The sequence below is a fragment of the Ahaetulla prasina genome, chromosome 2 (assembly GCF_028640845.1).
Source record: "Ahaetulla prasina isolate Xishuangbanna chromosome 2, ASM2864084v1, whole genome shotgun sequence".
Taxonomy (NCBI): domain Eukaryota; kingdom Metazoa; phylum Chordata; class Lepidosauria; order Squamata; family Colubridae; genus Ahaetulla; species Ahaetulla prasina.
Genome location: NC_080540.1, coordinates 883,683 through 908,850, shown reverse-complemented (window position 1 = coordinate 908,850; position 25,168 = coordinate 883,683). Strand labels below are relative to the sequence as shown.

Sequence of the window (25,168 nt, the reverse complement as noted above, 5' to 3'; positions counted from 1 at the left end):
ATCACCAACACAGAAGCTCTGCTCATAGGTCGGTGCCCGCCTCCCTCTGCCAGCGATGAAAGGCTGAAAGACAGCTGGGGGAGCCGTCTGTCTTGAACCCCGGGGTTCAATATGAGGGTGGGGCGGTGGAGGGAGGACCCCCTGGCACCCCTCCCCTTGTCCTGCAAGAAGCCCCCCCTGTAGTTTTATTCCCACAGACCTCCAGTCACACAAGATGTCGGAAAGGAAATCTTTATAAGCTGATCCAGAGCAAAGAAAGCACCTTAGGATCTGCAGCAGGCAAACCCCGACAGGCCCAGGGATGCGTGCGTGTGTGTGGGAGGGGCAGGGCCACACGGCCCGGGGTTGAGGGGGGGGCACCAGCCACGAGCCCCATTGGCTGGGAGGGAGGGGGGGACAGGAACAAATGCAGATGGCAGCACCACAGGGAAATTCCTCAGTTGCTGGTGTCATGTGATCTTCCAAAGAATGAGATGCTGCCGAGGGCCTTCGGTCCTCCCACAGCCTGGAACCAGGGTGGGCTCTTTGCTCCCTTTCTGGGCTCGATCGGCACCATGATACGCAGCTGGCACTTTGGTGCTGGGAATGCAAATCCCCGGCCAAGGGCTTTCCTTCCGTCCTGCAGTTGTGGGAGGGGGGCAGGACCCCAACTAAGGGAGCCTCTTCAGTACAGGATTCGGAAAGCAAAACAGCTCACACTGCGGGGAGGGGGGAGAACCACACGTGGGGTCCCTCGGCTGGTTTCTTTAAGGCCTCCCACCCACCTGGGGGACCCAGAGCAGGCCAGGACGGCTGCTAACAGCCCTCCCCCCCAATGCAGTGTGTGGGGAGAGTCTGGGGGAAGAAGCGAGGGCATCCGAAGGGTCCCGGGGACAGGTAGGGAGGCCTCGCCAAAGGGGCGGGGCGGAGAGGGAACAGGGATCCCCGCTTTCTGCATGCGGGATGGACAGAGAAAAACCCTAAGCAGCTTCAACACCCCCTCCCCAAATTGCCAACTAAGATCCACGGGGGGGAGGGGGAAGGGGGTCTCCCAATGCCCCCGACCCTCCGCAGCCCTTCCTCCAGGATCCAGAGTGAGGCTCCACCACGCAGGAGGCCTGTCACTTCGAAGTGGGGCCCGGCGATGAGGACCCGAGTCCAGAGAACTGCCTCTTGCCGGCCCCCTGGCCCTTCTCGGGGGAAGAAGCAGCAGGCTGCGAGGGGCCAGGCAGAGGCTCCGATTTCGTCCCTGTCGTCTTCTTCTCTGCAAAGACTGCCGGAGAGAAAGCCGATGGGTCAGGGGCGATGTGGGGCTGCCTTTCAAAGGGGCCGGGGTGGCGGGAGGCAGTCGCCCACTCACCTCCTCGCTGGGAAAGCACCTGCAGGAAGCCCAGGAGCACAAAAGTGACCAGGAAGAGGCCAATCATGTCCTCCACGGAGGGGGCCGAGGAGCCTGGAAAGGAAGGGAGGTGGGGAGTGGCAGGAATGGACATCAGGTCCTCCCCCAGCCCTCTAGGGGGCTCCCTTCCACCAATGCTTCCCAGAGAAAGGGGGCTCCCATTTCAGCCAGCGCAGGTGTTCTCTTAAGGGCAGCATCTTAAGGGGGGGCCACGAGCCGGGAGGGGGCCTGTGCCGTGGGCCCAAAGGGGCTTGCCTGCATACCCAGGCTGACCGCACCCTAAGCCCCCCTGTCCCTTTAATTCCAGAGATGGGTCTGCAGGAACTAACCACCCCCCACAAAGAAGCCCCCCCCCCCAGAGCAGGGCTCACACAAGGGCCGGTCTTGTGCGTCCTGCAGGCTCTAGGCTGATGGTAATACCCCTATTGTTTGGGGGGGGTGCCCGAGATCCAAGGCGTGCCTCTGGTGGCAAGAGGGAGCGGGGACACCAACATTTCCTATTGGGGAAAGAGTCCCTTCAGATTGGGGGTGGGGCCCCCCAGAGCTGTGTGTCTGTTCCTGGGTCCCCCTTCGCTTTGGGTGGGGGCATGCACCCCCTCCAGATTCCTTGCAACAGTTTCAGTTTGTCCTTCCATTCTTCTCCCAAGTGGGGGGGATGCCCTCCACCTTCACACAGCCCTGCGCAGCCCCCCCCCCTGCTGTTCCCCACATGCGGCCAGGAGCCTCCACTGCACCTACCTGCCACGTTCAGCTTCAGGGTCTTCTGGACCCCCGCCTGGCCCAGCCCCACGTGACTCACGTGGCAGCTGTATGAGCCGCCCTGGTCCCCTGGCTGGACAGCTGGCAGGCGGGCAAAGCTGGTGAAGCTGTAGGTGCCATCCGGGGCCTGCTGGTGCCCCGATTCCCACGTTTCCCGGAGGACCTTTGGGGTGAGCCGGGACTGTGCCACTTCCAGACCACGGAGATGCTCTGGGGGTAATAGCCGGTGATCTCGCAGGCCAGGTCCGTGTGGGTGTTGAGGGGCACCGGGAAGGGGACTGGGCGGAGGGTGACCTTGGGTGGCTCTGGAGGGAGAGAGAGGGGTCGGGGGATGATGCAAGGCTCAAGGCCCCATGTTTCCTCCCAAGTAAGAAACACCAAGTAACTCGGAGAGAGCAGCTGGAAGATTTCAAAGCGTGGCGTAACATACAACCACCACCCTGTGAGGTAGGCTGGCCAAGAGAGTGACCGGCTCAGCATCCCAGGCTGAGAGTTACTGCTCTGTTCCAGACCCTTCAATTCTCCCCCCACTCCCTGGTCCCTGAGCCCATCTGGGATTCTCAGTCTGTGGGTACCAGGGAACCAAGCCAGCTTCACATCCACGCCCCAACCGGCGAAGGCCATGCAGCACACAGGGAGAGGGGAGGGGGGAGCCACTCACGCATGACCTTGAGCTCCACGGCCTGCTGGGCTTGCAGGTGGGGCAGGTAGACGGAGCAGATGTAGGTCCCCTCGTGGCGCACCTGAGCGCCCTGCAACTGCAGCGAGACGTTGCTGCTCCCGGGGTCCAGAAAGAGACGGGCCCCCTCCTCGGACACTGCCATGCGCTGAGTAGCTCCGTCGTAGGCCAGGATCACCTGTCCGGCCCCGCCATGCTGGTGGCGCCACTCGACCGAGAAGGCCGTGGCCGGAGCCGAGAAGCCACAGTCCAGCAGCACGTCCTGCCCCAGGCGGGACTCCAGCCGGGGTGTCCGGGTGAAAACCGAGAGGACGGCTGCGCAGGAGGAGGAGGAGGAGGTGGGTGAGGCCGAGTCTGGCTGGTCAGCCAAGCCCCACACATAGCCCAGCTCTGCCCCTTCCCCGGGAGCCAGGCCCCCACCCTGGGCTTAGGACTTCCCATCAAAGGATCTCAAATCTCTGCTTCTTTTCTTCTGAGCCTTTAAAATTCTTTTGCTGTTTGCTAGTTTTATGTCTTCCTGAATTTATTGATTTGTATCCTGCCTTTATTGCTTTAACAAACACAGGCAGCCCTTGACTTACGAGCACAACTGAGCCCAAAATTTCTGTTGCTAAGAGAGAGTTGTTGAGTTTTGTCCAGTTTTATGACCTTTCTTGCCCCAGTTGTTAAGTGAATCCCTGAAATTGTTAAGTTAGTAAAACGGTGGTTAAGTCAGAAGGTTGCAAAAGGGAATCAGGGCTCCCCGGGACACTGCAACCGTCATAAGTATGAGTCGGTTACCAAGCAACTGAATTTTGATCAGGTGAGCGAGGGGATGCTGCAAGGGCCCTGTGAAAAAGGGGCTTAAGTGCCGTTTTTCAGTGCTGTTGTAAATTCAGAGGGTGGCTACACGAACGGTTGTAAGTGGGGGACTCCTTGTAAGTGAAAGTGGCCAACCTATCGTCCTCTTCCCAGCTGGGTTGGGCGGAGAGCGTGTGACCGCCCCAGGTTTCCCCGCTGACTCTCCTGGCCCATAGGGGACTCGAACTCAGGGCCTGCTGCTTTCTAGCCTGGTGCCTTAAGCGCTGGACCAACTGGCCACCCTTTCTTGACCTATCTCATTGCCTTTACGCCCCGCCTTTAATCTGCACTCTTGAATAAAGCTGGGAGGGGGGAGGGAGGGAAAAGACAGGAAGGGGAGGGAGGGAGTTTCTCAGCAACAAAAAATTGGATGTGAAAGTTTGCTTTAAGGAAAAGTGCATTTTAGTCCTCTAAACGCCTCCCCCCCTTGCTGAAATCTTTGGGATATGTTGGACTGCGACACCCATCCTGCCCAGCTGGCTGGGGAGTGGATCCTGCCTCCCGAGGGGCCTTATATTTAAGCAGGCTGCTGCTGCTGCTTAAAAGGAGGAAGGCTAAAGAGCCAGTCCAGGATTCTCCTCCTCCTCAAGCCTCCGGTTCCTGCTAAGCCCAGAAGCGGCAGCCCCGGGGAGCCCTTCCCCCCAATCAATCAATACCGTCCCCCCACCCCAATGGGAGGGGTACCTGTTGCCACGGCGACCCTGCTCGCCTCCGGTTTCCCAGGCAACGGCCCCTCCTGGTGCAGGATGCTGCTGACCCCAAAGTCCACCTCGGGGTTCTGGACGGTGGCGATGACCCAGCGGCCCTCCAGCGAGCGGGGGCAGCCCTTCTGCCCCACCAGCCCCGCGGCCCAGGGCACGTGGGCCTCCCGCGGGTGGTAGGGGTTGATCTCGCACGCTACCTCGGCCTCAGACACAGCGGAACCCCCCCAGCGGGGACGGGCGCCGGCCTCCTTGCTGCTCCAGAGGCTCCCGGAGGGGTCTGTGCAGAGGGAGAGAGGGAGGGAGGCGGGGAGGCTTGTTTCAGGTCCGGGGCCCCGCCGCCCCTTCCCTGTCCGCAGAAGAGGCGAGCAGCCCCCTCCCCAACCCTCAACTCCCGTCCAGCTCCGTACCCAGCAGCTGGAAGGCCAGGCCGGGCTCCACCTCGGCGGGCAGGTCGGGCTCCAGGGCGGCTTCGGCCAGGCGCTGCCCGGGCGGCGGCAGGACGAGCAGAGCGCGGCGCTGGTTCAGTTTGCTGGGCATGACCGAGCCGGCCCCGCCGCCGCCCGCCTCCTCCACGAACCAGCAGCCCAGCTTGGCGGCGGCCGAGGGCGGCAGCGAGGAGGCGCCCAGGGACGCACCTGCGGGGCAGAGCAAGTCGCTGAGCCGGACCCTCCCGAAAGCGAAAGCGGCCCCGCCCGAGCGGGAATCCCCACGGCCGGAGCCTCGCCGGGCTCGCTGCCCGACGGCCAACGGGCGTCGTCGGGGCTTCGGGCCGTTCAAAGGCTCTGCCGGAACGCTCCGGCCGCTCGCCGGCCGGGGTCCGGGTCCCCTCGGGGCACAGGGTGCCCGCCTGCCCCCAGGCCCGCCACCCCCGCCCGCACTCACCGAGGAGGAGAAGGAGGAGGAGGGGGCTCCGCTCGGCGCGGGCAGGCGCGAAGGCGAAGGCGGCGGCGCCCATACCGAGCGAGCGGGGCAGGCGAGGAGCGGGAGCTGCAAGGCAAAGCTGCGCGATCTGTTCGGCGCGAGCCGCTTTCACTTTCGGCGGAGGAGGAAGGGGAGGCGGCCGGGGCGGTCCAATGGCCTCGCCGCCCGCCTCCTCCACGAACCAGCAGCCCAGCTTGGCGGCGGCCGAGGGCGGCAGCGAGGAGGCGCCCAGGGACGCACCTGCGGGGCAGAGCAAGTCGCTGAGCCGGACCCTCCCGAAAGCGAAAGCGGCCCCGCCCGAGCGGGAATCCCCACGGCCGGAGCCTCGCCGGGCTCGCTGCCCGACGGCCAACGGGGGTCGTCGGGGCTTCGGGCCGTTCAAAGGCTCTGCCGGAACGCTCCGGCCGCTCGCCGGCCGGGGTCCGAGTCCCCTCGGGGCACAGGATCCCCGCTTGCCCCCAGGCCCGACACCCCCGCCCGCACTCACCGAGGAGGAGAAGGAGGAGGAGGGGGCTCCGCTCGGCGCGGGCAGGCGCGAAGGCGAAGGCGGCGGCGCCCATACCGAGCGAGCGGGGCAGGCGAGGAGCGGGAGCTGCAAGGCAAAGCTGCGCGATCTGTTCGGCGCGAGCCGCTTTCACTTTCGGCGGAGGAGGAAGGGGAGGCGGCCGGGGCGGTCCAATCGCCTCGCCGCCCCGCCCCTCTCGGTCCCGGGACGCGGCTCCCAAGAGGCTCGGTCGGTCGGCGCTCGTTCCGGGGAGGCGAACCTCAGCGGCGAATCGCGCCAGGCAGGCCGTCTCCTTTGCAGAGGGAGGCGGTGGGGAAGCCTCTCCCCCGATGACCCCCGGACGGGGAGGCTGGCCTTGGTTAGCAGAGCCCCCTAATCCTCCGATGTCCGTCGAGGGGGGCTTCCGAGGGGCCAGCCGGCCTGATGCCTCTTCCACAGAGCTCTATCCACGGGGCTTCTGCCCACCCAGGTGGGCCCTTTCATGCTGGCAGCGACCACCAGGTGGCCCTGCAGCTGGGCCCAAGACAAGGGCAGCCAGGCCAGGGCGAGTCCCGGCACGGAGACCGGCAGGAGACCCCAAGAATTGTTAGGATGTCAACCAAACACGCGGGAAGGCGCAGGGGCGAACTGCGGGTGGGCGATGGGAATTCGCTTCCGTGCAAGTCAGCTTGTGTTGGGGTGCGTGTGTGTCTGTGAAAGTATCCGGGGTGTTGAAAACGGACCTGTTCAAACAAATCAAGGAGCATCGTGGGTATTTACACCTTCACACAGGCTATACGGCCCCATTTCCCCGAAATCTTCAGCGCAACCGTGAGGCGAGGAGGTGGGCTCAAAGGAAGCCCCGCTGAGGGCGAAGGGAGCATCTGCCGGAATGGGCCTCTTTGGGGGGAGCTAAATGGGGTGCTAGTGACGGGCCCTCCTCCCCACCTAGCAAGCCCCTTTGGTCTCCAGCAGAGGCCCGAATTCAATGGCCACCGAAGGGCCCATCCGACTGCTGGATCCCAGCAGGGCCAGGGCAGAGCTTGGAAAAGGCGGCAGGAAAAGGCACGTCCCAACCCACCTGCCGAACTCTTTTATTTATTTGTCGTTTGGGGGGGTGGGGGGTCCCCTTCCCCATTCATCCTTCCCATCCCTTGCTCTCCCCTTCTTTGAGATCGGCCTCCCTTGCCCATTTCCGTCCTTCCGCCTGGCCAGAGGCTCAAGAGGCAGGATTAGAACTGGGGTCGCCTCGAGATCATCCCGGCATTGCAGAGATTGGCGGAAGCAGGACCTAGAGAGGAGAAGAGCCACACAGGATCACTGGGCTGGAAGGGACCTTGGAGGTCGTCTAGTCCAACCCCCTGCTCAAGGCAGGCGATACTATACAGGTAGCCTTTGACTTACAACCACAACCGCGGCCAAAATTTCTGTGGGTAACTGAGACAGTTAAGTGAATTTTGTCCCATCTTACAACTTTTCTTGCCACAATTGTTGATATAATAATAATAACAGAGTTGGAAGGGACCGTAGAGGCCTTCTAGTCCAACCTCCTGCCCAGGCAGGAAACCCTACAACATTTCAGACAAATGGTTATCCAACATTTTCTTAAAAATTTCCAGTGTTGGAGCATTTACAATTTCTGCAGGCAAGTTGTTCCACTGATTGTTCTGTCAGGAAATTTCTCCTTAGTTCTAAGTTGCATCTCTCCTTGATTAGTTTCCACCCATTGCTTCTTGTTCTACCCTCAGGTGCTTTGGAGAATAGCTTGACTCCCTCTTCTTTGTGACAACCCCTGAGATATTGGAAGACTGCTATCATGTCTCCCCTGGTTCTTCTTTTCATGAAACTAGACATACCCAGTTCCTGCAACCGTTCTTCATATGTTTTAGTCTCCAGTCCCCTAATCATCTTTGTTGCTCTTTTCTGCACTCTTTCTAGAGTCTCAACATCTTTTTTACATCGTGGCGACCAAAACTGAATGCAGTATTCCAAGTGTGGCCTTACCAAGGCATTATAAAGTGGTATCACCGGCTATGGCAAACCTCCTTCCCAGGCTGAAGGTAATCAACAACTGGCAGATGACCTGAATGAGTTTTACTGCAGGTTTGAAAGGAAACTACAGCCACCTATCTCCACAACCCCCATCTCAGACACACCAACAACAGCCAAGCCTCCTATAACTGACCCCATTTCATTGGGTTCACAACCCCTAGTGATCACAGAAAAGAAAGTGCAGGACCTATTTCACAGACAAAAGCCAGGAAAAGCTCCAGGCCCAGACAAGATAACTCCTTCTTGCTTAAAAGTCTGTGCTGACCAATTGGCCCCCATCTTCACCCATATTTTCAATAAATCACTAGAGATGTGCTATGTTCCTTCTTGCTTCAAACGCTCTACCATCATCCCAGTGCCGAAGAAGCCCACCATCAAGGAACTGAATGACTACAGACCAGTTGCTTTAACATCTGTAGTCATGAAAACCTTTGAAAGGCTAGTGCTTTCCTACCTGAAAACCATCACGAATCTGCTCTTAGACCCCTTGCAATTTGCATACCGAGCAAATAGATCAACAGATGATGCTGTTAATATGGCTCTGCACTACATCCTACAACATCTTGAGTCTCCAAAGACCTATGCAAGGGTCCTTTTTGTAGACTTTAGTTCAGCATTCAATACCATCATTCCAGACATTCTTCTAACTAAGCTAAACCAGCTACAGGTACCGGAACAGACTTGTAAGTGGATCACAAGCTTCCTAACAAACAGGAAGCAGCAGGTGAAGCTAAGCAAGATCACATCAAATACCTGTACAATTAGCACAGGGGCCCCCCAAGGCTGTGTGCTCTCCCCACTTCTCTCTGTATACCAATGACTGCATCTCCAATGATCCATTTGTTAAGCTACTGAAGTTCGCAGATGACACAACAGTGATTGGTCTCATTCGAGACAATGACGAATCCGCATATAGACGAGAGGTCGAACGACTAGCCTTGTGGTGCAACCAAAACAATCTGGAACTGAACACACTCAAAACCGTAGAAATGGTGGTAGACTTTAGGAAAAACCCTTCCATACTTCCACCTCTCACAATACTTGACAACACAGTATCAACAGTAGAAACCTTCAAATTTCTGGGTTCTATCATATCGCAAGATCTCAAATGGACAGCTAACATCAAAAACATCATTAAAAAAGGACAACAAAGAATGTTCTTTCTGCGCCAACTCAGTAAGCTCAAACTGCCCAAGGAGCTGCTGATCCAGTTCTACAGAGGAATTATTGAGTCTGTCATTTGCACCTCTATAACTGTCTGGTTCGGTTCTGCAACCCAACAAGAAAGACACAGACTTCAGAGGATAATTAGAACTGCAGAAAAAATAATTGCTACCAACTTGCCTTCCATTGAGGACCTGTATACTGCACGAATCAAGAAGAGGGCCGTGAAAATATTTACAGATCCCTCACATCCTGGACATAAACTGTTTCAACTCCTACCCTCAAAACGACGCTACAGAGCACTGCACAACAGAACAACTAGACACAAGAACAGTTTTTTCCCGAAGGCCATCACTCTGCTAAACAAATAATTCCCTCAACACTGTCAGACTATTTACTGAATCTGCACTACTATTAATCGTTTCATAGTTCCCATCACCAATCTCTTTCCACTTATGACTGTATGACTATAACTTGTTGCTGGCTATCCTTATGATTTATATTTTCTTTTATGTACACTGAGAGCATATGCACCAAGACAAATTCCTTGTGTGTCCAATCACACTTGGCCAATAAAATTCTATTCTATTCTATTCTATTCTATTCTATTCTAGAGTATTAACACTTCACGTGATCTTGATTCTATCCCTCTGTTTATGCAGCCCAGAACTGTGTTGGCTTTTTTGTCAGCTGCTGCACACTGCAAACTCATATCTAAATGGTTGTCCCCTAAGACTCCAAGATCCCTCTCACAGTTGCTACTATTGAACAAGGTATCACATATACGGTATCTGTGCATTTTGGTTTTTTTGCCTAAATGTAGAACCTTACTTTTTTCACTGTTGAATTTCATTTTGTTAGTTAGCACCCAATGTTCAAGTCTGTCAAGATCCTTCTGTATCTTGAGCCTATCTTCTGGAGTGTTGGCTATTCCTGCCAGCTTAGTGTCATCTGCAAATTTGATGAGTTCCCCATCTATCCCCTTGTCCAAGTCATTGATGAAGATGCTGAAGAGTACTGGGCCTAAAACAGAGCCTTGGGGTACTCCACTGCATACTTCCCTCCATGTGGATGTAGTTCCATTGAGGACTACACGTTGAGTGTGGTTGGTCAGCCAGTTACGAATCCATCTGGTGGTGGTGCTGTCTAACCCACATTTTTCTACTTTATCTAGTAGTAGGTTATGGTCTACTTTATCAAATGCTTTACTGAAGTCCAAGTAAATTATATCGACAGCATTCCTCTGGTCCACTAATTTGTCACTTTGTCAAAGAATGCAATAAGATTAATCTGGCATGATCTGTTTTTGACAAACCCATGTTGGCTTTTGGTTATTACTTTGTTTGCTTCTAGGTGTTCACTGATTCGTTGCTTGATTATCTTTTCCAGAATCTTCCCCGGTATTAAGGTCAGGCTGATAGGTCTGTAATTTCCTGGATCTGTTTTTTTTTCCTTTTTTGAAGATGGGAACTACATCAGCTCTTTTCCAGTCCTCTGGCAGTTCCCCTGTGCTCCAGGATCTTTGAAAGATATATTTCGGTGGTTCTGAGATCTCGTCTGCCAGTTCCTTCAGAACCTTGGGGTGTAATCCATCCGGTCCTGGTGATTTAAACTCGTCTAGGGTAGACAGGTGTTCACTTACCATTTTCTTCCCTATTTTAACTTGTGTTCCTAATCTGTTTTTTGTTGTGCTGTTTTTGATAGGTTGGATTGTTTTTTCCTTTTGTGTAAAGACAGATGCAAAAAATGAATTAAGTAGTTCTGCTTTCTCTCTGTTGCTTGTCATCTTCTTGCCACTTGCTCCCAGCAATGGGCCAATTGTTTCCTTGACTTTTTTCTTCTTTTTAACATGTTGGAAGAAGCTTTTTTTTTGGTTATTTTTTACTTTTGTCGCTAGCCTTTGTTCATTGTGAGCCTTAGCTTTCCTCACTTCATCTTTACAGGCTTCGGGCTATTTGCTGATATTCTGCCTTAGTTATTTGCCCCTCTTTCCACTTTTTATAGTTGTCCTTTTTGTCTTTCAATTTGTCAGATAGTTCTTTATGCATCCATGCTGGTTTCTTTTGAGATCTATTATTTTTCTTCTTCATTGGTATTGTATGAGACTGGGCTTTTATAATTTCACTTTTCAAAAGTTCCCAAGCTTCTTGAGTTGTTTTCCCCTTGAGGATTCTCATCCATGGAATCCTTCTCAAGCTCTCTCTAAGTTTATTGAAATTAGCTCTCTCTTGTTAAAAGAATCTTTCCCTATTGATCAGAAGGTAGAAAAAGGGGATCCTGTGACCAATTGCCAAGCGCCTGAATTTTGACCACGTTGCCATGGGGATGCTGCAACGGTTATAAGAGTGAAAAATACTTGGGAAGGACTACCTGCTTGCCCCCATCTCCTTGAGAAGACACCCGGGGCCACTGCCACCAGTCACCGACTACACTGAGCATCTGATGGGGCTGCCGACATGGGAAGGGAGAGCAGAGGAGGGGTGAGTGGGCGGAGAGACGGTATCCCTCAATACTGGCCAGGGGAAGAGTTGCGGGGTGGGGGAGATTCTGCTCAAGTTTTCTCCTGCCCGCTTTTGCTTGGGGGGAGGGCGCGCAAGCTCCTTCTGGGGTTGCAGGACCGTGCCTTTCCAGCCGCTGGCTGTGGCTCAAGAGCAGAACCCCGCTCAGGATAGACTGCTTGCACAAGTAGAGACTCCGCAACTAGTGTGGGAGGAGGGCTTAGAGACTGTTGCTGCAGCAGCTTAGAGGAATAGAATAGAATAGAATAGAATAGAATAGAATAGAATAGAATAGAATAGAATAGAATAGAATTTATTGGCCAGTTTGAGCTTTCTGAGTTGGCGCAGAAAGAACATTCTTTGTTGTCCTTTTTTGATGATGTTTTTGATGTTAGCTGTCCATTTTAGATCTTGCGATATGATAGAACCTAGAAATTTGAAGGTTTCTACTGTTGATATTGTGTTGTCTAATATTGTGAGAGGTGGAAGTATGGAAGGGTTTCTCCTAAAGTCTACCACCATTTCTACGGTTTTGAGTGTGTTCAGTTCCAGATTGTTTCGGTCACACCACAAGGCTAGTAGTAAGAACTCGGGAGTGTCCGATGGGGCCCAAGAGAGCAACTTACAGCCACTTTCCCATCAGGTCTGCCTTAGGATGTCCAGACCCATGGTTCTCTGCCTGTATGGCAGTTACGGCTTTGCTTACAAACCCCAGGAAGAGGCTAAAGGCTGTCGTGTTTCAAGTTGCCTGACCTGGGTGTGTTCTGACTCTGTCCAAGGGGCCCCTCGGATCACCCATGATCTGGGAGGGGCCGAGGGTTGGACTGGATGGCCTCCAGGGTCCCTAGGAGTTTTTGTGATTCTGAGCCAAGGGTGTTGGCATTAAACCAGCCCCTTCCTGGAGCTGAGGAAGCCGCACTTGCCCCAAAGGGAGAGCCTCCAAGGAATGGCCCCAAGTGGGAGGCCTGGCAGCAATGAAGCCCCCGGCTCTTCACCACTCTGCCCTGACTGGGACTAGCCCGGAGAGGGAGCTGTTCTGCCTGTGGGGCCAGCTCCTCTCCCCCCCCCACCCTGAGGCTCCATTCAAGGGAGGGCTGGGGGAATTGGAAGCGGCAACTGGAGCAGCCTGGAAGACCCCCAGGACCCCTGGAGAGGCACGCATGGGTGGGACATCCTTCCCCACCAAAAGGGGCTAAGGGAAGGGGATGAGCAGCCAGCCAGAGCCAGCAGGTGGTGCCTTCTACCGCAGCCCCGACACAGCAACCTCCCTCCAGCGGGGCTCCTCCTCCGGTGGCTCACAGGTGACCCCTTCGCTGCCAAGGGGGCTCCGGCTACTGTCTGGGTGGGCAGGGGTGGACTTCCCGGGCTTGCGGCTGGCAGGGCCAGCAATCTTACCCGTCGCCGCTGCAGTCCTGTGCTGCCCAGGAAGGGCCCGGCCGATTCCTGCCCCCCCTCCTTAGTCAGTTGGGCGGATGGGCGAGCAGCCCGAGAATCCCGAGCCAGCCCCGCCGCGCTCCCACCCGAGCGCTGGTCAGCCTCCTTCAGGCCCCTCCTTGGCCGGTGCAGCGTCCCTGGGGAGGACTGGCCCCGCACCTCACGGGTCACCTGAAAGAGACACTGGCCAAGCGGTTGGTCTCTGACGGCGCCAAGCCTGTTGGACCCAGGGGGTTGGGGGTGGTACAGTACATTTTCTATGCCGGCCCAGGCCCCAAGCCCCCAAGCTCTGCAAATTCTCCCATGGGGGTCGGAGAGGGAAGCCGCAACTGCTCCCAGCATGGGACGCTTCCCCACTCCAAGCACTAGATGCTGTGGCTATAGTTTTATTCCTCTTTATTTATGATGCATCATAAGAAAAAAACCGGACCAGAGGTTCCCGTAGAATATTCGCAGCTGAGGGTTGAACTGCGGGGCCCCTGGTGCGCTGAGGATGTCAGCTACTTTGGTTATAAAACGTCTGCAAAAAAGCTCCGAGATCGCCAAGAACCCCACACTAGAGGTTGCAAAGCCCCCTCCCTGACCCCCAGACCTAAAAACCCCTTACTTTGCAGCAGCAATGAGCCAAAAATCTCTCATCTTCGTAACTGAAGAATCTCTTGTGACTTTTAATAATATTTATTAAAGGGAGGGGGCTAGGTCCACCATGTGTTCGCGGCGGTAACTTAATAGGTCTTGGGGTAGGAGACGACTTCCGGTGTCCAGCGGCAACGGACGTCTGGAAGGCTTCTCCTGCCTCCAGCGCCCGAATCCGGCCGCCGCCGAGGCCCTCAGGGGCCAGGTGTTCCGAAAAGGACACCTGCCGCACGGACGGCTCGCCAGGGGTCTCCCAGCCGACATACAGGACTGTGGGGACCGATGCTGGCGCGTCCTAGGCTTGGCGGGGTTTGGAGGCCACAGGCCGCGGCCATTATTTTGGTCGCCTGGGCGCTGTGCCCGTGACACCGGGCATTGGATTATAACTGCAGCAGCCTGGTGGTGAACAGGGAGCGGAGAAGAATTGAGGAGGAGAAGGAAGGGAATATCGGTGGCGTGGTGGAGTGCTCCGGAGTCCGGGGGGGTTTTTTCTCCCCTGCGGTTGGAAGGAGCACGAGTTATTCTGGAGAGAGGAGAACTTAAAATAAGAAGATTACCGGTTTTGTGGAGCTCTGAAGAGGTGATGGAGAAATTTAGGAGGGAAGGTTTGAGGCCCCCCCTCCTTCTGGGGAACAGTGGTGGCGTCCAGCCTCCGCCTTCACTATGAGAATTTTGATGACATCACTTCCTTGGCTTCCTGGTTGACTAACTGTACTCTGGACTCGTTGCTCCTGTGAGTGCCCCTGGTGGATCCGGAGGAAATTACAAGGATACTGTGCCTGCCTGAGGATTTTGTATTTTTTTTTTTCCTAATGGCAAAAGGTCAGAGACCAACTGCTGGAGAGATGGAGAGAATTTTGGAAAAGTTATCTAATATGGACAAGAAATTGGATGAAATAAGAGCAGAAATTGTGACTATCCAAAAGGATTTAAAGGATACTCAACAAGTTTCAGCAGAAAACAAGCAGAAAGTGGAAGGTTTGGAGGGTGAGATGCGGGCAGTGCAGAAAAGAGAGAGGCGACAGGCAATGCTGTGCTTGGACTACAGATGGATAAAATGTCTTATTTCCTTAGGTTTCAAAATTTGGAAGAAGTGGACCAAGAAGACTTGAGAGATGTTGTGACTAAATTGTTGGGAGAATTTCTTGGGAGAGGTGTTGATTTCATGAATTGGGATGTGGATCGAGTTTATAGAGTTAATTCGCAATATGCACGCACGCATGCAGTTCCCAGAGAGGTTCATGTCAAATTTGTGAGAAGAGGCGAGAGATGAAATTCTTAGAAAACATAGGAGTGGGGCACTGATTTACAGGGGCAGGAGATAGCCATTCTGAGGCAGATTCCCAGACAGGTCGTGAAAAAGGAAGAAATATTATTTTTGTCAAGCAAATTGTACCAGAAGGAGTGGGCTTCAGATGGCTGATGCCAGAGGATTGATGATTTTCCGGGAGGGCATTACGAAAAAATCAGTACAATTGGAGGCTACGGCCTATGTGGAGGAACACAAAGCCTCCTGGAATCAGATGACCCAGGAATTGAAGAAGGGGAGGTTATAGATCATGGGGCGGAAGCGGCTGCCGCTGTTGCGGCCCTGGAGTTGGGTCAGGCTGAACCCAGAGTTCTGAGATCCAAAACTAGGAAGTGATAAAGATATTTGGGATTGTGTTGGTTTTCCTTATTCTCTTTTGTACGATATTCTGTTTATTCTTGACCCTTCTTTATTACGTATTTAAAATTTGTAAACTTAGCTACTTCGTGTTACCTGCTTGCCATATGGCTGTTGTATGTGTTAAAAAATTTGAGTAAAATTCTTATTTTAGATAAGAAAAATGAAAATTTACCATACCTGATATGTATTTGTATAAACCTTTTTTTTGACTAATAAAAACTTTTTGAATAAAAAAAAAAAAAAAAAAAAAAAATAGGTCTTGGGGTTATGGCGAGGGGTGTCGTTCCAGTTTGTCAGGGTCGAGTTATTACTACGGTAAGTGGGAGAGGCAGATATGACGGAAGGGGGGGGCACATCAGGTTTTGGGGGCTCGCCCTCGCTGTTTACGAGCGATTGCGTGCTCCGGCCCCCCAGAAATTTCCCGTGACCCGAGTGGCCAGGGTAATCGGGACCTGGGCCTCCGGCTGATGTTATGTAATGCCAGGTCCGCGGTTAATAAAGCCCCCCTGATTTCAGATCTTATTCAGGAAGGGACCGCGGACGTTATGGGCATTACGGAGACCTGGCTGGGCACCGAAGGGGGGATCCCCCTAGTGGAGATGTGCCCATCAGGCTTCCGAGCATTCCATCAGCCGAGGGCCCAGGGTAGGGGTGGAGGGGTGGCGGTTATCATCAAGGAGAGTCTGGAGCCGAGGGAGACCACTGTGCCTCAGATAGCTGGGTGTGAATCCCTCTTCGTGAAGTGGGGTCGTAGAACTCAGGTGGGCTTGTTGATCACGTACCTGGCTCCTTGCTGCGTGACTACAGCCCTGCCTGAGCTGTTGGAGTTGCTGGCCGGGTTGGCAGTTGAAACCCCCAGACTGTTGGTCATGGGGGATTTCAATTTGCCATCAGCTGGCGTAGCATCCTCGGCAGTTCAGGAGTTCATGGCTTCCATGACGGCCATGGACCTGATTCAGTTAATTGACGGCCCTACCCACGTCGGGAGAGGTACCCTAGACCTGATTTTTATCTCTGGCCAGTGGTCTAATGATCTGGTTTTAAATGATTTAGTTGTTGAACCTTTGTCATGGTCAGATCATTTTCTCCTTCGTCTAGACTTTCTGACCGCTACCCACCACCGCAGGGAGACGGAACCAATGCGCTGGTTCCGTCCCAGGCGCCTGATGGACCCGGAGAGGTTCCTGACGGAGCTTGGGCCGTTTCCCGAACACCTGGCCCACGACTCGACTGAAGAACTAGTTGCGGCCTGGGAACGGGCCGCGGCTGGAGCTTTGGACCGTGTCGTGCCTTTGCGGCCTCTGACCCGGCGTCGGTCTCAACCAGCTCCTTGGTTCTCCGAGGAGCTGAGGGAGATGAAGCGCGGAGAAGGCGCCTAGAGAGTGCCTGGAGATCCAGCCGCTCTGAGGCTGACGGACACTAGTTAGGTCCTATAGTAGGACCTACCTAGTGGCAATGAGGGCTGCGGCGTTCTCGTTCCTCCCTCATTGCGTCGGCAGATAACCGCCCGCCGCCCTGTTTGGTGACCCGCTCGCTCCTTCAACAGGAGGGGCGGGAGGACCCCCTACAAGGGCGTGCCGAGGAGTTTAACGGTTATCTATACGACAAAATCGTTCAGCTTCGGGACGGATTGGATCAAAATTGGGTAGATCCAGGCGAGGGTTCCGAGGCCCGTCTTGTTGAGGTGGTTTGGGATGACTTTGATCCTGTGACTCCCGAGGACATGGACAGGTTGCTGGGTAGGCTGAACGCCACCACATGTTTACTGGATCCGTGCCCCTCCTGGTTAGTACTGGCTACTCAGGAGGTGACACAAGGCTGGCTCCAGGGGATTACAAATGCTTCTTTGCGGGAGGGGGTCTTTCCCGCGGCCTTGAAAGAGGCGGTGGTGAGACCCCTCCTCAAGAAGCCTTCCCTGGACCCAACTGTTTTAGGGAACTACCGGCCAGTCTCCAATCTTCGCTTTACGGCGAAGGTTGTAGAGAGTGTGGTGGCATGTCAGCTACCCCAGTACCTGGATGAAGCTGTCTATCTAGACCCGTTCCAGTCCGGCTTCCGGCCCGGATACAGTACGGAGAAGCTTTGGTCGCACTGGTGGATGATCTCTGGAGGGCCAGGGATAGGGGTTACTCCTCTGCCCTGGTCCTATTAGACCTCTCAGCGGCTTTTGATACCATCGACCATGGTATCCTGCTGCGCCGGTTGGAGGAGTTGGGAGTGGGAGGCACCGTTTATCGGTGGTTCTCCTTCTACCTCTCTGATCGGACGCAGACGGTGTTGACAGGGGGGCAGAGATCGACTCCAAGGTGCCTCATGTGTGGGGTGCCGCAGGGGTCGATTCTCTCACCCCTCCTGTTCAACATCTATATGAAGCCGCTGGGTGAGATCATCCATGGCTTTGGGGTGAGATACCAACTGTACGCTGATGACACTCAGCTGTACTTTTCCACCCAGGCCACCCCAGTGAAGCTGTCAGTGCTGTCCCGGTGTCTGGAAGCCGTGCGGGTCTGGATGGGGAGGAACAGGCTCAAACTTAATCCTCCAAGACGGAGTGGCTGTGGATGCGGCACCTCGGTACAGTCAGCTGCAGATGCGGCTGTCTGTCGGGGTGAATCATTGGCCCCGATGGAGAAGGTCGCAACTTGGGCGTGCTCCTGGATGGTCGGTTGTCCTTTGAAGACCATTTGGCGACCGTCTCCAGGAGAGCATTTTATCAGGTTCGCCTGATCCGCCAGTTGCGCCCTTCCTGGACGGGATGCCTTATGCACAGTCACTCATGCTCGTTACCTCTCGCCTGGACTACTGCAATGCTCTCTACATGGGGCTCCTTGAAGAGCACCGGAGACTTCAGCTAGTTCAGAATGCGGCTGCGGGTTATTGAGGAGCGTCTCGAGCTCCCACATAACACCTATCCTGCGCAGACTGCACTGGCTACCTGTTGTTTTCGGGTGCGCTTCAAGGTATTGGTTACCACCTTTAAAGCGCTCCATGGCTTAGGACCGGGCTATCTGGGACCGTCTGCCGGCTTCTATCTCCCATCGTCGATGCGCTCCCACAGAGAGGGACTCCTCAGGGTGCCGTCAGCCAAACAGTGTCGACTGGCGGCCCCAGGGGAGGGCCTTCTCTGTGGGAGCTCCGACCCTGTGGAATGAACTTCCCTCGGACTTGACAATTACCTGACCTTAGGACCTTTCGCATGAACTTAAAACTTATTTATTTCGTATGGCTGGACTAGCCTGATTTTTATTTTTATTGGATGGGTTTTAAAATTTTGTGATTTTACGGGAGTACGTTTTTAACATTTTGGGCATTTAAATTAGTTTTTAAAGGGATGTTTTTAATTATTGTGTGTATTTATATTTTATCTGCCTGTTCACCGCCCTGAGTCCTTCGGGAGAAGAGCGGTATACAAATTGAAATATTATTATTATTATTATTATTATTATTATTATTATTATTATTATTATTATTATTATTATTATTATTATTATTATTATTATTATATTTATTAGTTGGGAAAAAAATCCCAACCCCCTCATGGTTTTTGGCCACATACACTAACCTTATGAAGGTAAAGTGAATGTAAGGGTTAGGCAGGGTTAGGGTTAGAGGAGAATCGGAGGAGCAGTGAGAAAGAGCAAAGATGCATTTAGTATCAGTAGGAAATTTATTCCATGCCTACAGCCATTAAACCATGGAGAAAAAACCTGCTGCTCCGGTTTTCCCCCCACTTTAGACGATAAAGGGATTTGAACCGTGCAGACATCTTGAATTGATTTGTAACCATCAAATGAATAAACTATTTCCCAAAGCTAAGTTACTGCTTTGATAAAGTAAGAGTGGTTCAGAAAATATCAATTTCTGTATTTTAGTATAATTCAAGTTCATATTTGCATTGTGAACCTGTGTATCCCCCCCCCCGGCTAGTTTGAGTTAGACATTAAGGCACCAGGCTAGAAACTGGGAGGCTGAGAGTTCTAGTCCACTTTAGGCATGGAAAAAGAAAAAAAAATAGAATAGAGCTGGAAGGGAGCTTAGAGGTCTTCTAGTCTAACCTGCTGCTCAAGCAGGAGACCCTATATACCATTTCAGCCCAGTGGCTGCCCAGCCTCTTCTTAAAAACCTTCCAGGGAAACAGACTCAGCAGTCAGAAATTTGACAGAGTCACAAGTGAAGGAGCATGTAAATTTACATTGCATGTAAATTGTAAAATACGTTCTTGCAAGAGCCTTTGGCCAGCAGGTAGAAATACCGAGGAATACTTTTCCTCCGATTTTTATTCCCTCCACCGGACCCTCAAGCCCCTCCCTGCAGCCCCCTTGGACAAAGGTTGCAATCTTCCCAGAATGCCTGTTTCCCCATGAATTTCCCCCCCCCTTAATCTCTTTCCCCACCTTTTGCCCAGTTCCCCTTTTCCCATACTACCTGTTGGCCCTTTTTTATTTCTCAACCTTTATTTCTTGTTTCCTTACGATCCTTGCAGCATAAGTGTAACAAACTGAGGCAAGCGGTTAATTTATTTCTCCACTATATTACTAGACTGTGTGGTTAAAACTTAACTAATCTGCTTGGCCAAACTGACTCGCCTATCGGAATAATAGTTTCTTCCTGTTTTCCAGTCTTCAGCTTTTTACCTTTAATGTCCCAATGTCCTACTGAACTTTTCGAATAGAATAGAATAGAATTCTTTATTGGCCAAGTGTGATTGGACACACAAGGAATTTGTCTTGGTGCAGATGCTCTCCGTGTACATAAAAGAAAAGATACGTTCGTCAAGAATCATAAGGTACAACACTTAATGATAGTCATAGGGAAACAGTCAATATAAATCTTAAGGATATCAGCAAGAAGATTACAGTCATACAGTCATAAGTGGAAGGAGGTGGGTGATAGGAACGATGAGAGGATTAATAGTAATGCAGACTTAGTAACTAGTTTGACAGTGTTGTGGGAATTAATTGTTGAGCAGAGTGATGGTGTTCGGGGAAAAACTGTTCTTGTGTCTACTTGTTCTGGTGTGCAGGGCTCTTTAGCGTCCTTTCGAGGGTAGGAGTTGAAACAGTTTATACCAAACAGTCTATAGAAGTTTATAAAACTGTTTATGCTGACTGCTACCTGCAGTTCGGCAGTTCAAATCTCACCAGGCTCAAGGTTGACTCAGCCTTCCATCCTTCTGAGGTGGGTAAAATGAGGACCCAGATTGTTGGGGCAAGGTGCTGACTCTGTAAACCGCTTGGAGAGGGCTATAAAAGCACCATGAAGCAGTATAAGTGTTATTGCTATCAGTGTTTACATCTGCTTTAATTGCATTTGTCCTGCTGGGTACAATGTTCCCTTTGGCTTTACTTCAGTGAAACTTTCTTAATCCTGTTTCCTGTTGCCTACCTGCAGTTTGTCACTTTTGCAAGACAGCCACAAAAAGCACAGACAGTCCGGTGGGTAATTTGATCCGTTCTCACGTGATTTGAGGCCTCTTCTTATGAAGGGGGGATTCCTTTCCCAGAGAAATTATGGGGGCTTTCCCCATTTGAAGGATTCCCCTTATTTTCTATCCTTCAGCTGTCAGAACCTTCCCTGACCAAAGTCCAGCCGCTCAGCCTGAGTCCACTGAGAGGAAAGCAAACCAGGCCGATGGTTGCCAATTGGGCAAAAGGGGCCCTTTTATTCTCTGCCCCTCCCTCGACAGAGCCTGGCTCCGCCCACCCTGGGTGTTACCTCTGTGGGTAGATTTTGGGTTGCAACAGTGCCAGGAAACACGGATCCTCTCCTCTCCTCTCCTCTCCTGCGGAAACCCCAAAGGTAATCCTGTGCCCTGAAAGACCCCCAGCTGGGTGGGAGGGGGGAACAGGGGGACTCCTGGCTTCCCTCCAGCCCATGTCAGGAATAATTCTGCCCCCCCCCCCGTCCTCCTCTTTCAATGGAGAGTGGGCATGCTCTGGGAGGGCAGAGCCAGGGAGAAACTGGTCCACCTGAAGTGGCATCTCAGCAGCCCTGGTTACCCCTTGCCACCTTCTCCTTTCTTGGTAGCTCCCCTCTGTGCCCAAATCGCCCCAGAAAAGGCAAAATCGTACAGCCTCACCCATTGTGAAAGCCTAAGAGGCTTCCTGCCAGCTGCTGCCCAGGCATCAGAAGCGGCACCCATTGGGAGGCTGGGCATGGCGCTCTCTCCTGGGACAGCCCAACAAAACACGGACAACTGAGCCAGCGGTCCATGGAGTCCATGGTCTCTGTTTGAGTTTGCCAATAAAGGAAAATACGTGTAGCTCAATGAGGGTTGAAATGAGGGGTCCTTGGGCTTTCTGAGCTGCGTTGCTTTCTTGGAACATGAGGCTGGGCTGCTCATTGTGAGCTTGTTTGTCAGTTCCTTGATTGGGCTGCTGTTTACTTCTTGATTGTTGGCCTGATGTTAATCTTGGGAGTTACAATGCTGCTCACCTGGGTACCGATTGCTGGTGGTGGAGGTGCTGAAGTCTTTCGGGTTCTTTTCCCACAGCCTGTAGATGCTGTTTGTGTCTATTGTTAGGCATGCGTTTATCCCAGGCATGTTTCAACTCAGTTACTGATGAAACATGACCTTCCTTCCTTTCGGGGAGGGACCCCTCCTGATCCAGGCCAAGCCGGGTCTCTCCTAAGTGCCCCCAGCCCTAGTGGGGAGGGGTGTGGCCTCTGCTGCAGCCAGCAGGAAGGACTCAGCTGGCACAAGAAGGGGGACACTTTGGAAGGAGAGGCAAAGGCAGCCTTCGGAGGCTGTTTTAGAGACATCTCTGCTTGACCATGCAGCCCCCCCCATTGGAAATACCCAGAAGCCCCTGTGGCACCTTGAGGAGGGTGGTTAGGGTGGAATCAGAGGTCCCGCTGCTTCAGGCATGCCCAGGGCCCAATCCACCCCTACAGGCAGCAGCCTGTCCACAGAAAATAGGAAGGTGGATGGTTGGCCAGCCATGAATTCCAGACGACCTGAGCAGCCGTCTGGGTGGGCCTGCAGAGCTGCTGCTGGTCCATCCTTCTGGATCCCTTCCCAGCACCCACACCCTGCGAGGCCCAGGCAAGGATGGCCTGCTGGTCTGGGTGGGACCGAGGAGGGAAGGGGGACCCTGAGCCTGACTTGATCTCCAGATTTCCTTTCCCCTGGATCTGAACTTGGCTGCTGAGGTCTCATCCTGGCCCTGGTAGTCTTTCTCGGGGGCCTCGGAGGTTCGTCCCTACAGAGCATGTGGCGTGACACAGAGCTGCCTCAGGAGAGCCCTGTAGGGGAAGTGGGGCTGCCCTTTGTCCTCAGGTGGAGCTGATGCTCTTTTCTCTTACAGGCCATCCTACCACTGCCTACGGCCGCCATGCCGCCCTTCCCAAAGCGCTGCCTACGCTGCCTGGCCTGGCTGCTGGGCTTTCTTGCCATTCTCTTAGCGCTCACCTTCCTTGTGGGTGGCAGACACGAGGAGCTGCTCTCGCGCTTGCTGCCCCTCCTGCTGTGGGTCTGTGGCGTGGGGGAGCCCCATACAGCCACCAGCCACCCACCCCTGCCCACCACTGCCTTCTTCCTGCTGTCCCCGCCAGCCTGTGACCTGCCTGCCACCACCCCAGGGCTGCTGGTGCTGGTGGCCAGCGCTCCCGGGCATGCGGCACAGCGGGTGGCAGTGCGGCAGAGCTGGGGGATGGTGCGGGAGGCCGGCGGCCTAGCAGTGCGCACCATCTTCGTGCTGGGGCTTCCCGGGGAGGTGGCGCTGCAGGCGGCACTGGAGCACGAGGCAACCAAGCACGGGGACCTGCTTCAGGGACGCTTCGCCGACACCTACGCCAACCTGACACTGAAGACCCTGACACTGCTGGGCTGGGCCGCCACCCACTGCCCTGCCACCCGCTTCCTGCTCAAGGCCGATGATGATGTCTTCCTCAACCTGCCTGCCCTGGCGAGCCACCTGCGGACGCTGGAGGGCCCGGATGCTGCCTACCTTGGCCACGTCCACTGGCTAGCGGTGGCCACCCGTGATCCCCACAGCCGCCACTACGTGCCCGCTTCGCTCTACCCATCACCCATCTTCCCACCCTACTGCAGCGGTGCCGCCTACGTGCTCTCTGGCTCGGCCGCCACCGCAGTGCTGGCAGCTGCCCGCCACCTGCCATTGCTGCCCGTGGAGGATGCCTTTGTGGGACTGTGCGCCCGCCATGCTGGCATTGCCCCACGCCACCTGGCCCACATGGCCAGGTCCACTCGTTACCCGCCCGACGCTTGCTGCTACAGGGAGGTGCTCTTCAGCGCACACGGTGTGGCACCAGTCCAGATGCTGGCCATGTGGGCAGAGCCCGAGCGACCCTGCTCCACCTGGCAGCGCCTCCTCGGCCTGGCCCGCTGCAAAGTGCTGACCTGGCTGACGGCCTCGGAGGAGCAGTAGCAGGATGATCTGTGAGCCCTGGTGGAGCGGCGCCCGGGACCGGCCGCCCAGCTTTGCACTTGCAGGAGCACTGTTGGGAATTCTACCCAGCAGACGGACTCCCTGCTCTGGATTGCGGGATGAGTCTCCCCTTCAGGCGCTGTGGCCTTTCAGAGGAGGAAGTGCCGAAGTACCAAGGAGCCTCGCATGGGCAGCACACTCTCCCAGTCCTTTACAACCCTCTCTAAGCATTTTACAGAGTCAGCCTCTTGCCCCAAAAAATCTGGATCCTAATTTTACCCATGTCGGAAGGATGCAATACTGAGTCAACTTTGAGCCTGGTGAGATTGGAGCTGCCAAATTGCTGGCAGTCAGCAGAACCAGCCTGCAGTTCTGCATTCTAACTACTGTGTCACCATGGCTGATTGGAATAATGGAATAAATCCATAAAAAAAAAAATCAAACAACAATAATCTTTCTGTCACGTTGTGGTGTCCAGCGTAAGAAAAGCCAGCAACACAAGTTGAAGTTAGATTGTTTATCTGGAAATGTGGACCCGGCACGAAGCGACCGTCCAAAAGGAATCAGTTTGTGCTACCTTGGTTAGCTCACCCGCTGCTTATATTGTGCCCTACTTCCCCTGTGTGTATACCCCACCCCTCCCATCAACCCAGTGGTGAAATGTAAATGTACAGCCAGGGTTCTGCTAGTTAGGTGGCAGCTCCGTCGATGCAGGAGCGGGCAGCCAGTCAAAGGCTTTTTTTTTACTTTTAAAGGCATGTTTTCGGCTGAAGAAAAACTGCTTCTAAAAGTAAAAAAAAAAAACAACCTCTGCTGATGGTGCGGCTCAGCAGAGGCAGGGCCAGGGCCAGGGATTTTTGCCACCGATTCTCCGAACCACCAGCCGCCATCACTACCGGATTGGGCAAGCCGGTCTGAACCGGGAGCATTTCACCCCTGCTTTAAAGTGGCCAAGGTTGACCCCCCCCCACTCGAATATATTCAAAAGCAGAGGGTCTCCAGCAGAGGTGGGTTTCAGCAGATTCTGACCAGTTCTGGAGAACCAGTAGCGGAAATTTTGAGTAGTTCGGAGAACAGGTAGTAAAAATCGTGACTGGCCCCACCCCATCTATTCTCTGCCTCCCAAGTCCCAGCTATTCGGGAGAAAATGGGGATTTTGCAGTAAACTTCCCCTGGAGTGAGGTGGGAATGGAGATTTTACAACATCCTTCTGCTGCCACACCCACCAAGCTGTGCTATACCCACCAAGCCACACCCACAGAACCAGTAGTAAAAAAATTTGAAACCCACCACTGGTCTCCAGAACAGGGGCCGTGCCTGGCCTAGCGAAAGCCTGAGGGATGTCTGAACAAAATAAGCAGCTGCAAAGGGTGGATTGAATTTCTTCTGCAACTTTTCAAGAGGTTTAAAAAACCTGCCGATGCGCAGCTGATTATGGCCACCCGTCCTGTGTCCATTCATGAAACAAAAATACATTTTTTTAAAAAAGAATTTTTTTTAAAAAGAAACAAAAATACCTCCTATTTTTAGAGGAGGACCTTCTCAAAAGGCCACTTTCTC

The 25,168-nt window shown here is 53.8% G+C and overlaps 1 protein-coding gene and 1 pseudogene across 4 annotated transcripts; one reads left to right on the top strand and one right to left on the bottom strand.

Moving 5' to 3' along the window:
• Positions 1–217: 217 nt before the first annotated feature.
• LOC131192852 (tapasin-like) lies at positions 218–5,442 on the bottom strand (annotated as a pseudogene).
• Positions 5,443–6,127: 685 nt separating this feature from the next.
• Positions 6,128–23,915, top strand: LOC131192789 (beta-1,3-galactosyltransferase 4-like). 4 transcript variants are annotated; one of them, XR_009153793.1, is made up of 3 exons: positions 6,182–6,255; positions 6,940–7,153; positions 7,704–9,094. XR_009153793.1 is itself a non-coding variant. In XM_058172308.1 (2 exons), exon 2 carries the CDS (start codon positions 22,553–22,555, stop codon positions 23,606–23,608), a length of 1,056 nt encoding a protein of 351 aa, XP_058028291.1. In that variant the 5' UTR covers positions 6,154–6,255; positions 22,526–22,552; the 3' UTR covers positions 23,609–23,915. The 4 variants fall into 4 exon arrangements, 2 of the variants coding, with proteins under 2 accessions (XP_058028291.1, XP_058028292.1); XR_009153794.1 differs by lacking the exon at positions 6,940–7,153 and having other exon boundaries at positions 6,128–6,255; positions 7,704–9,127; XM_058172308.1 differs by lacking the exons at positions 6,940–7,153; positions 7,704–9,094 and adding an exon at positions 22,526–23,915 and having other exon boundaries at positions 6,154–6,255.
• Positions 23,916–25,168: the final 1,253 nt, after the last annotated feature.

Bases quoted from the DNA above. Each gene is read 5' to 3' on its own strand.
- LOC131192789 (XM_058172308.1), top strand. From the start codon at position 22,553: ATGCCGCCCTTCCCAAAGCGCTGCCTACGCTGCCTGGCCTGGCTGCTG.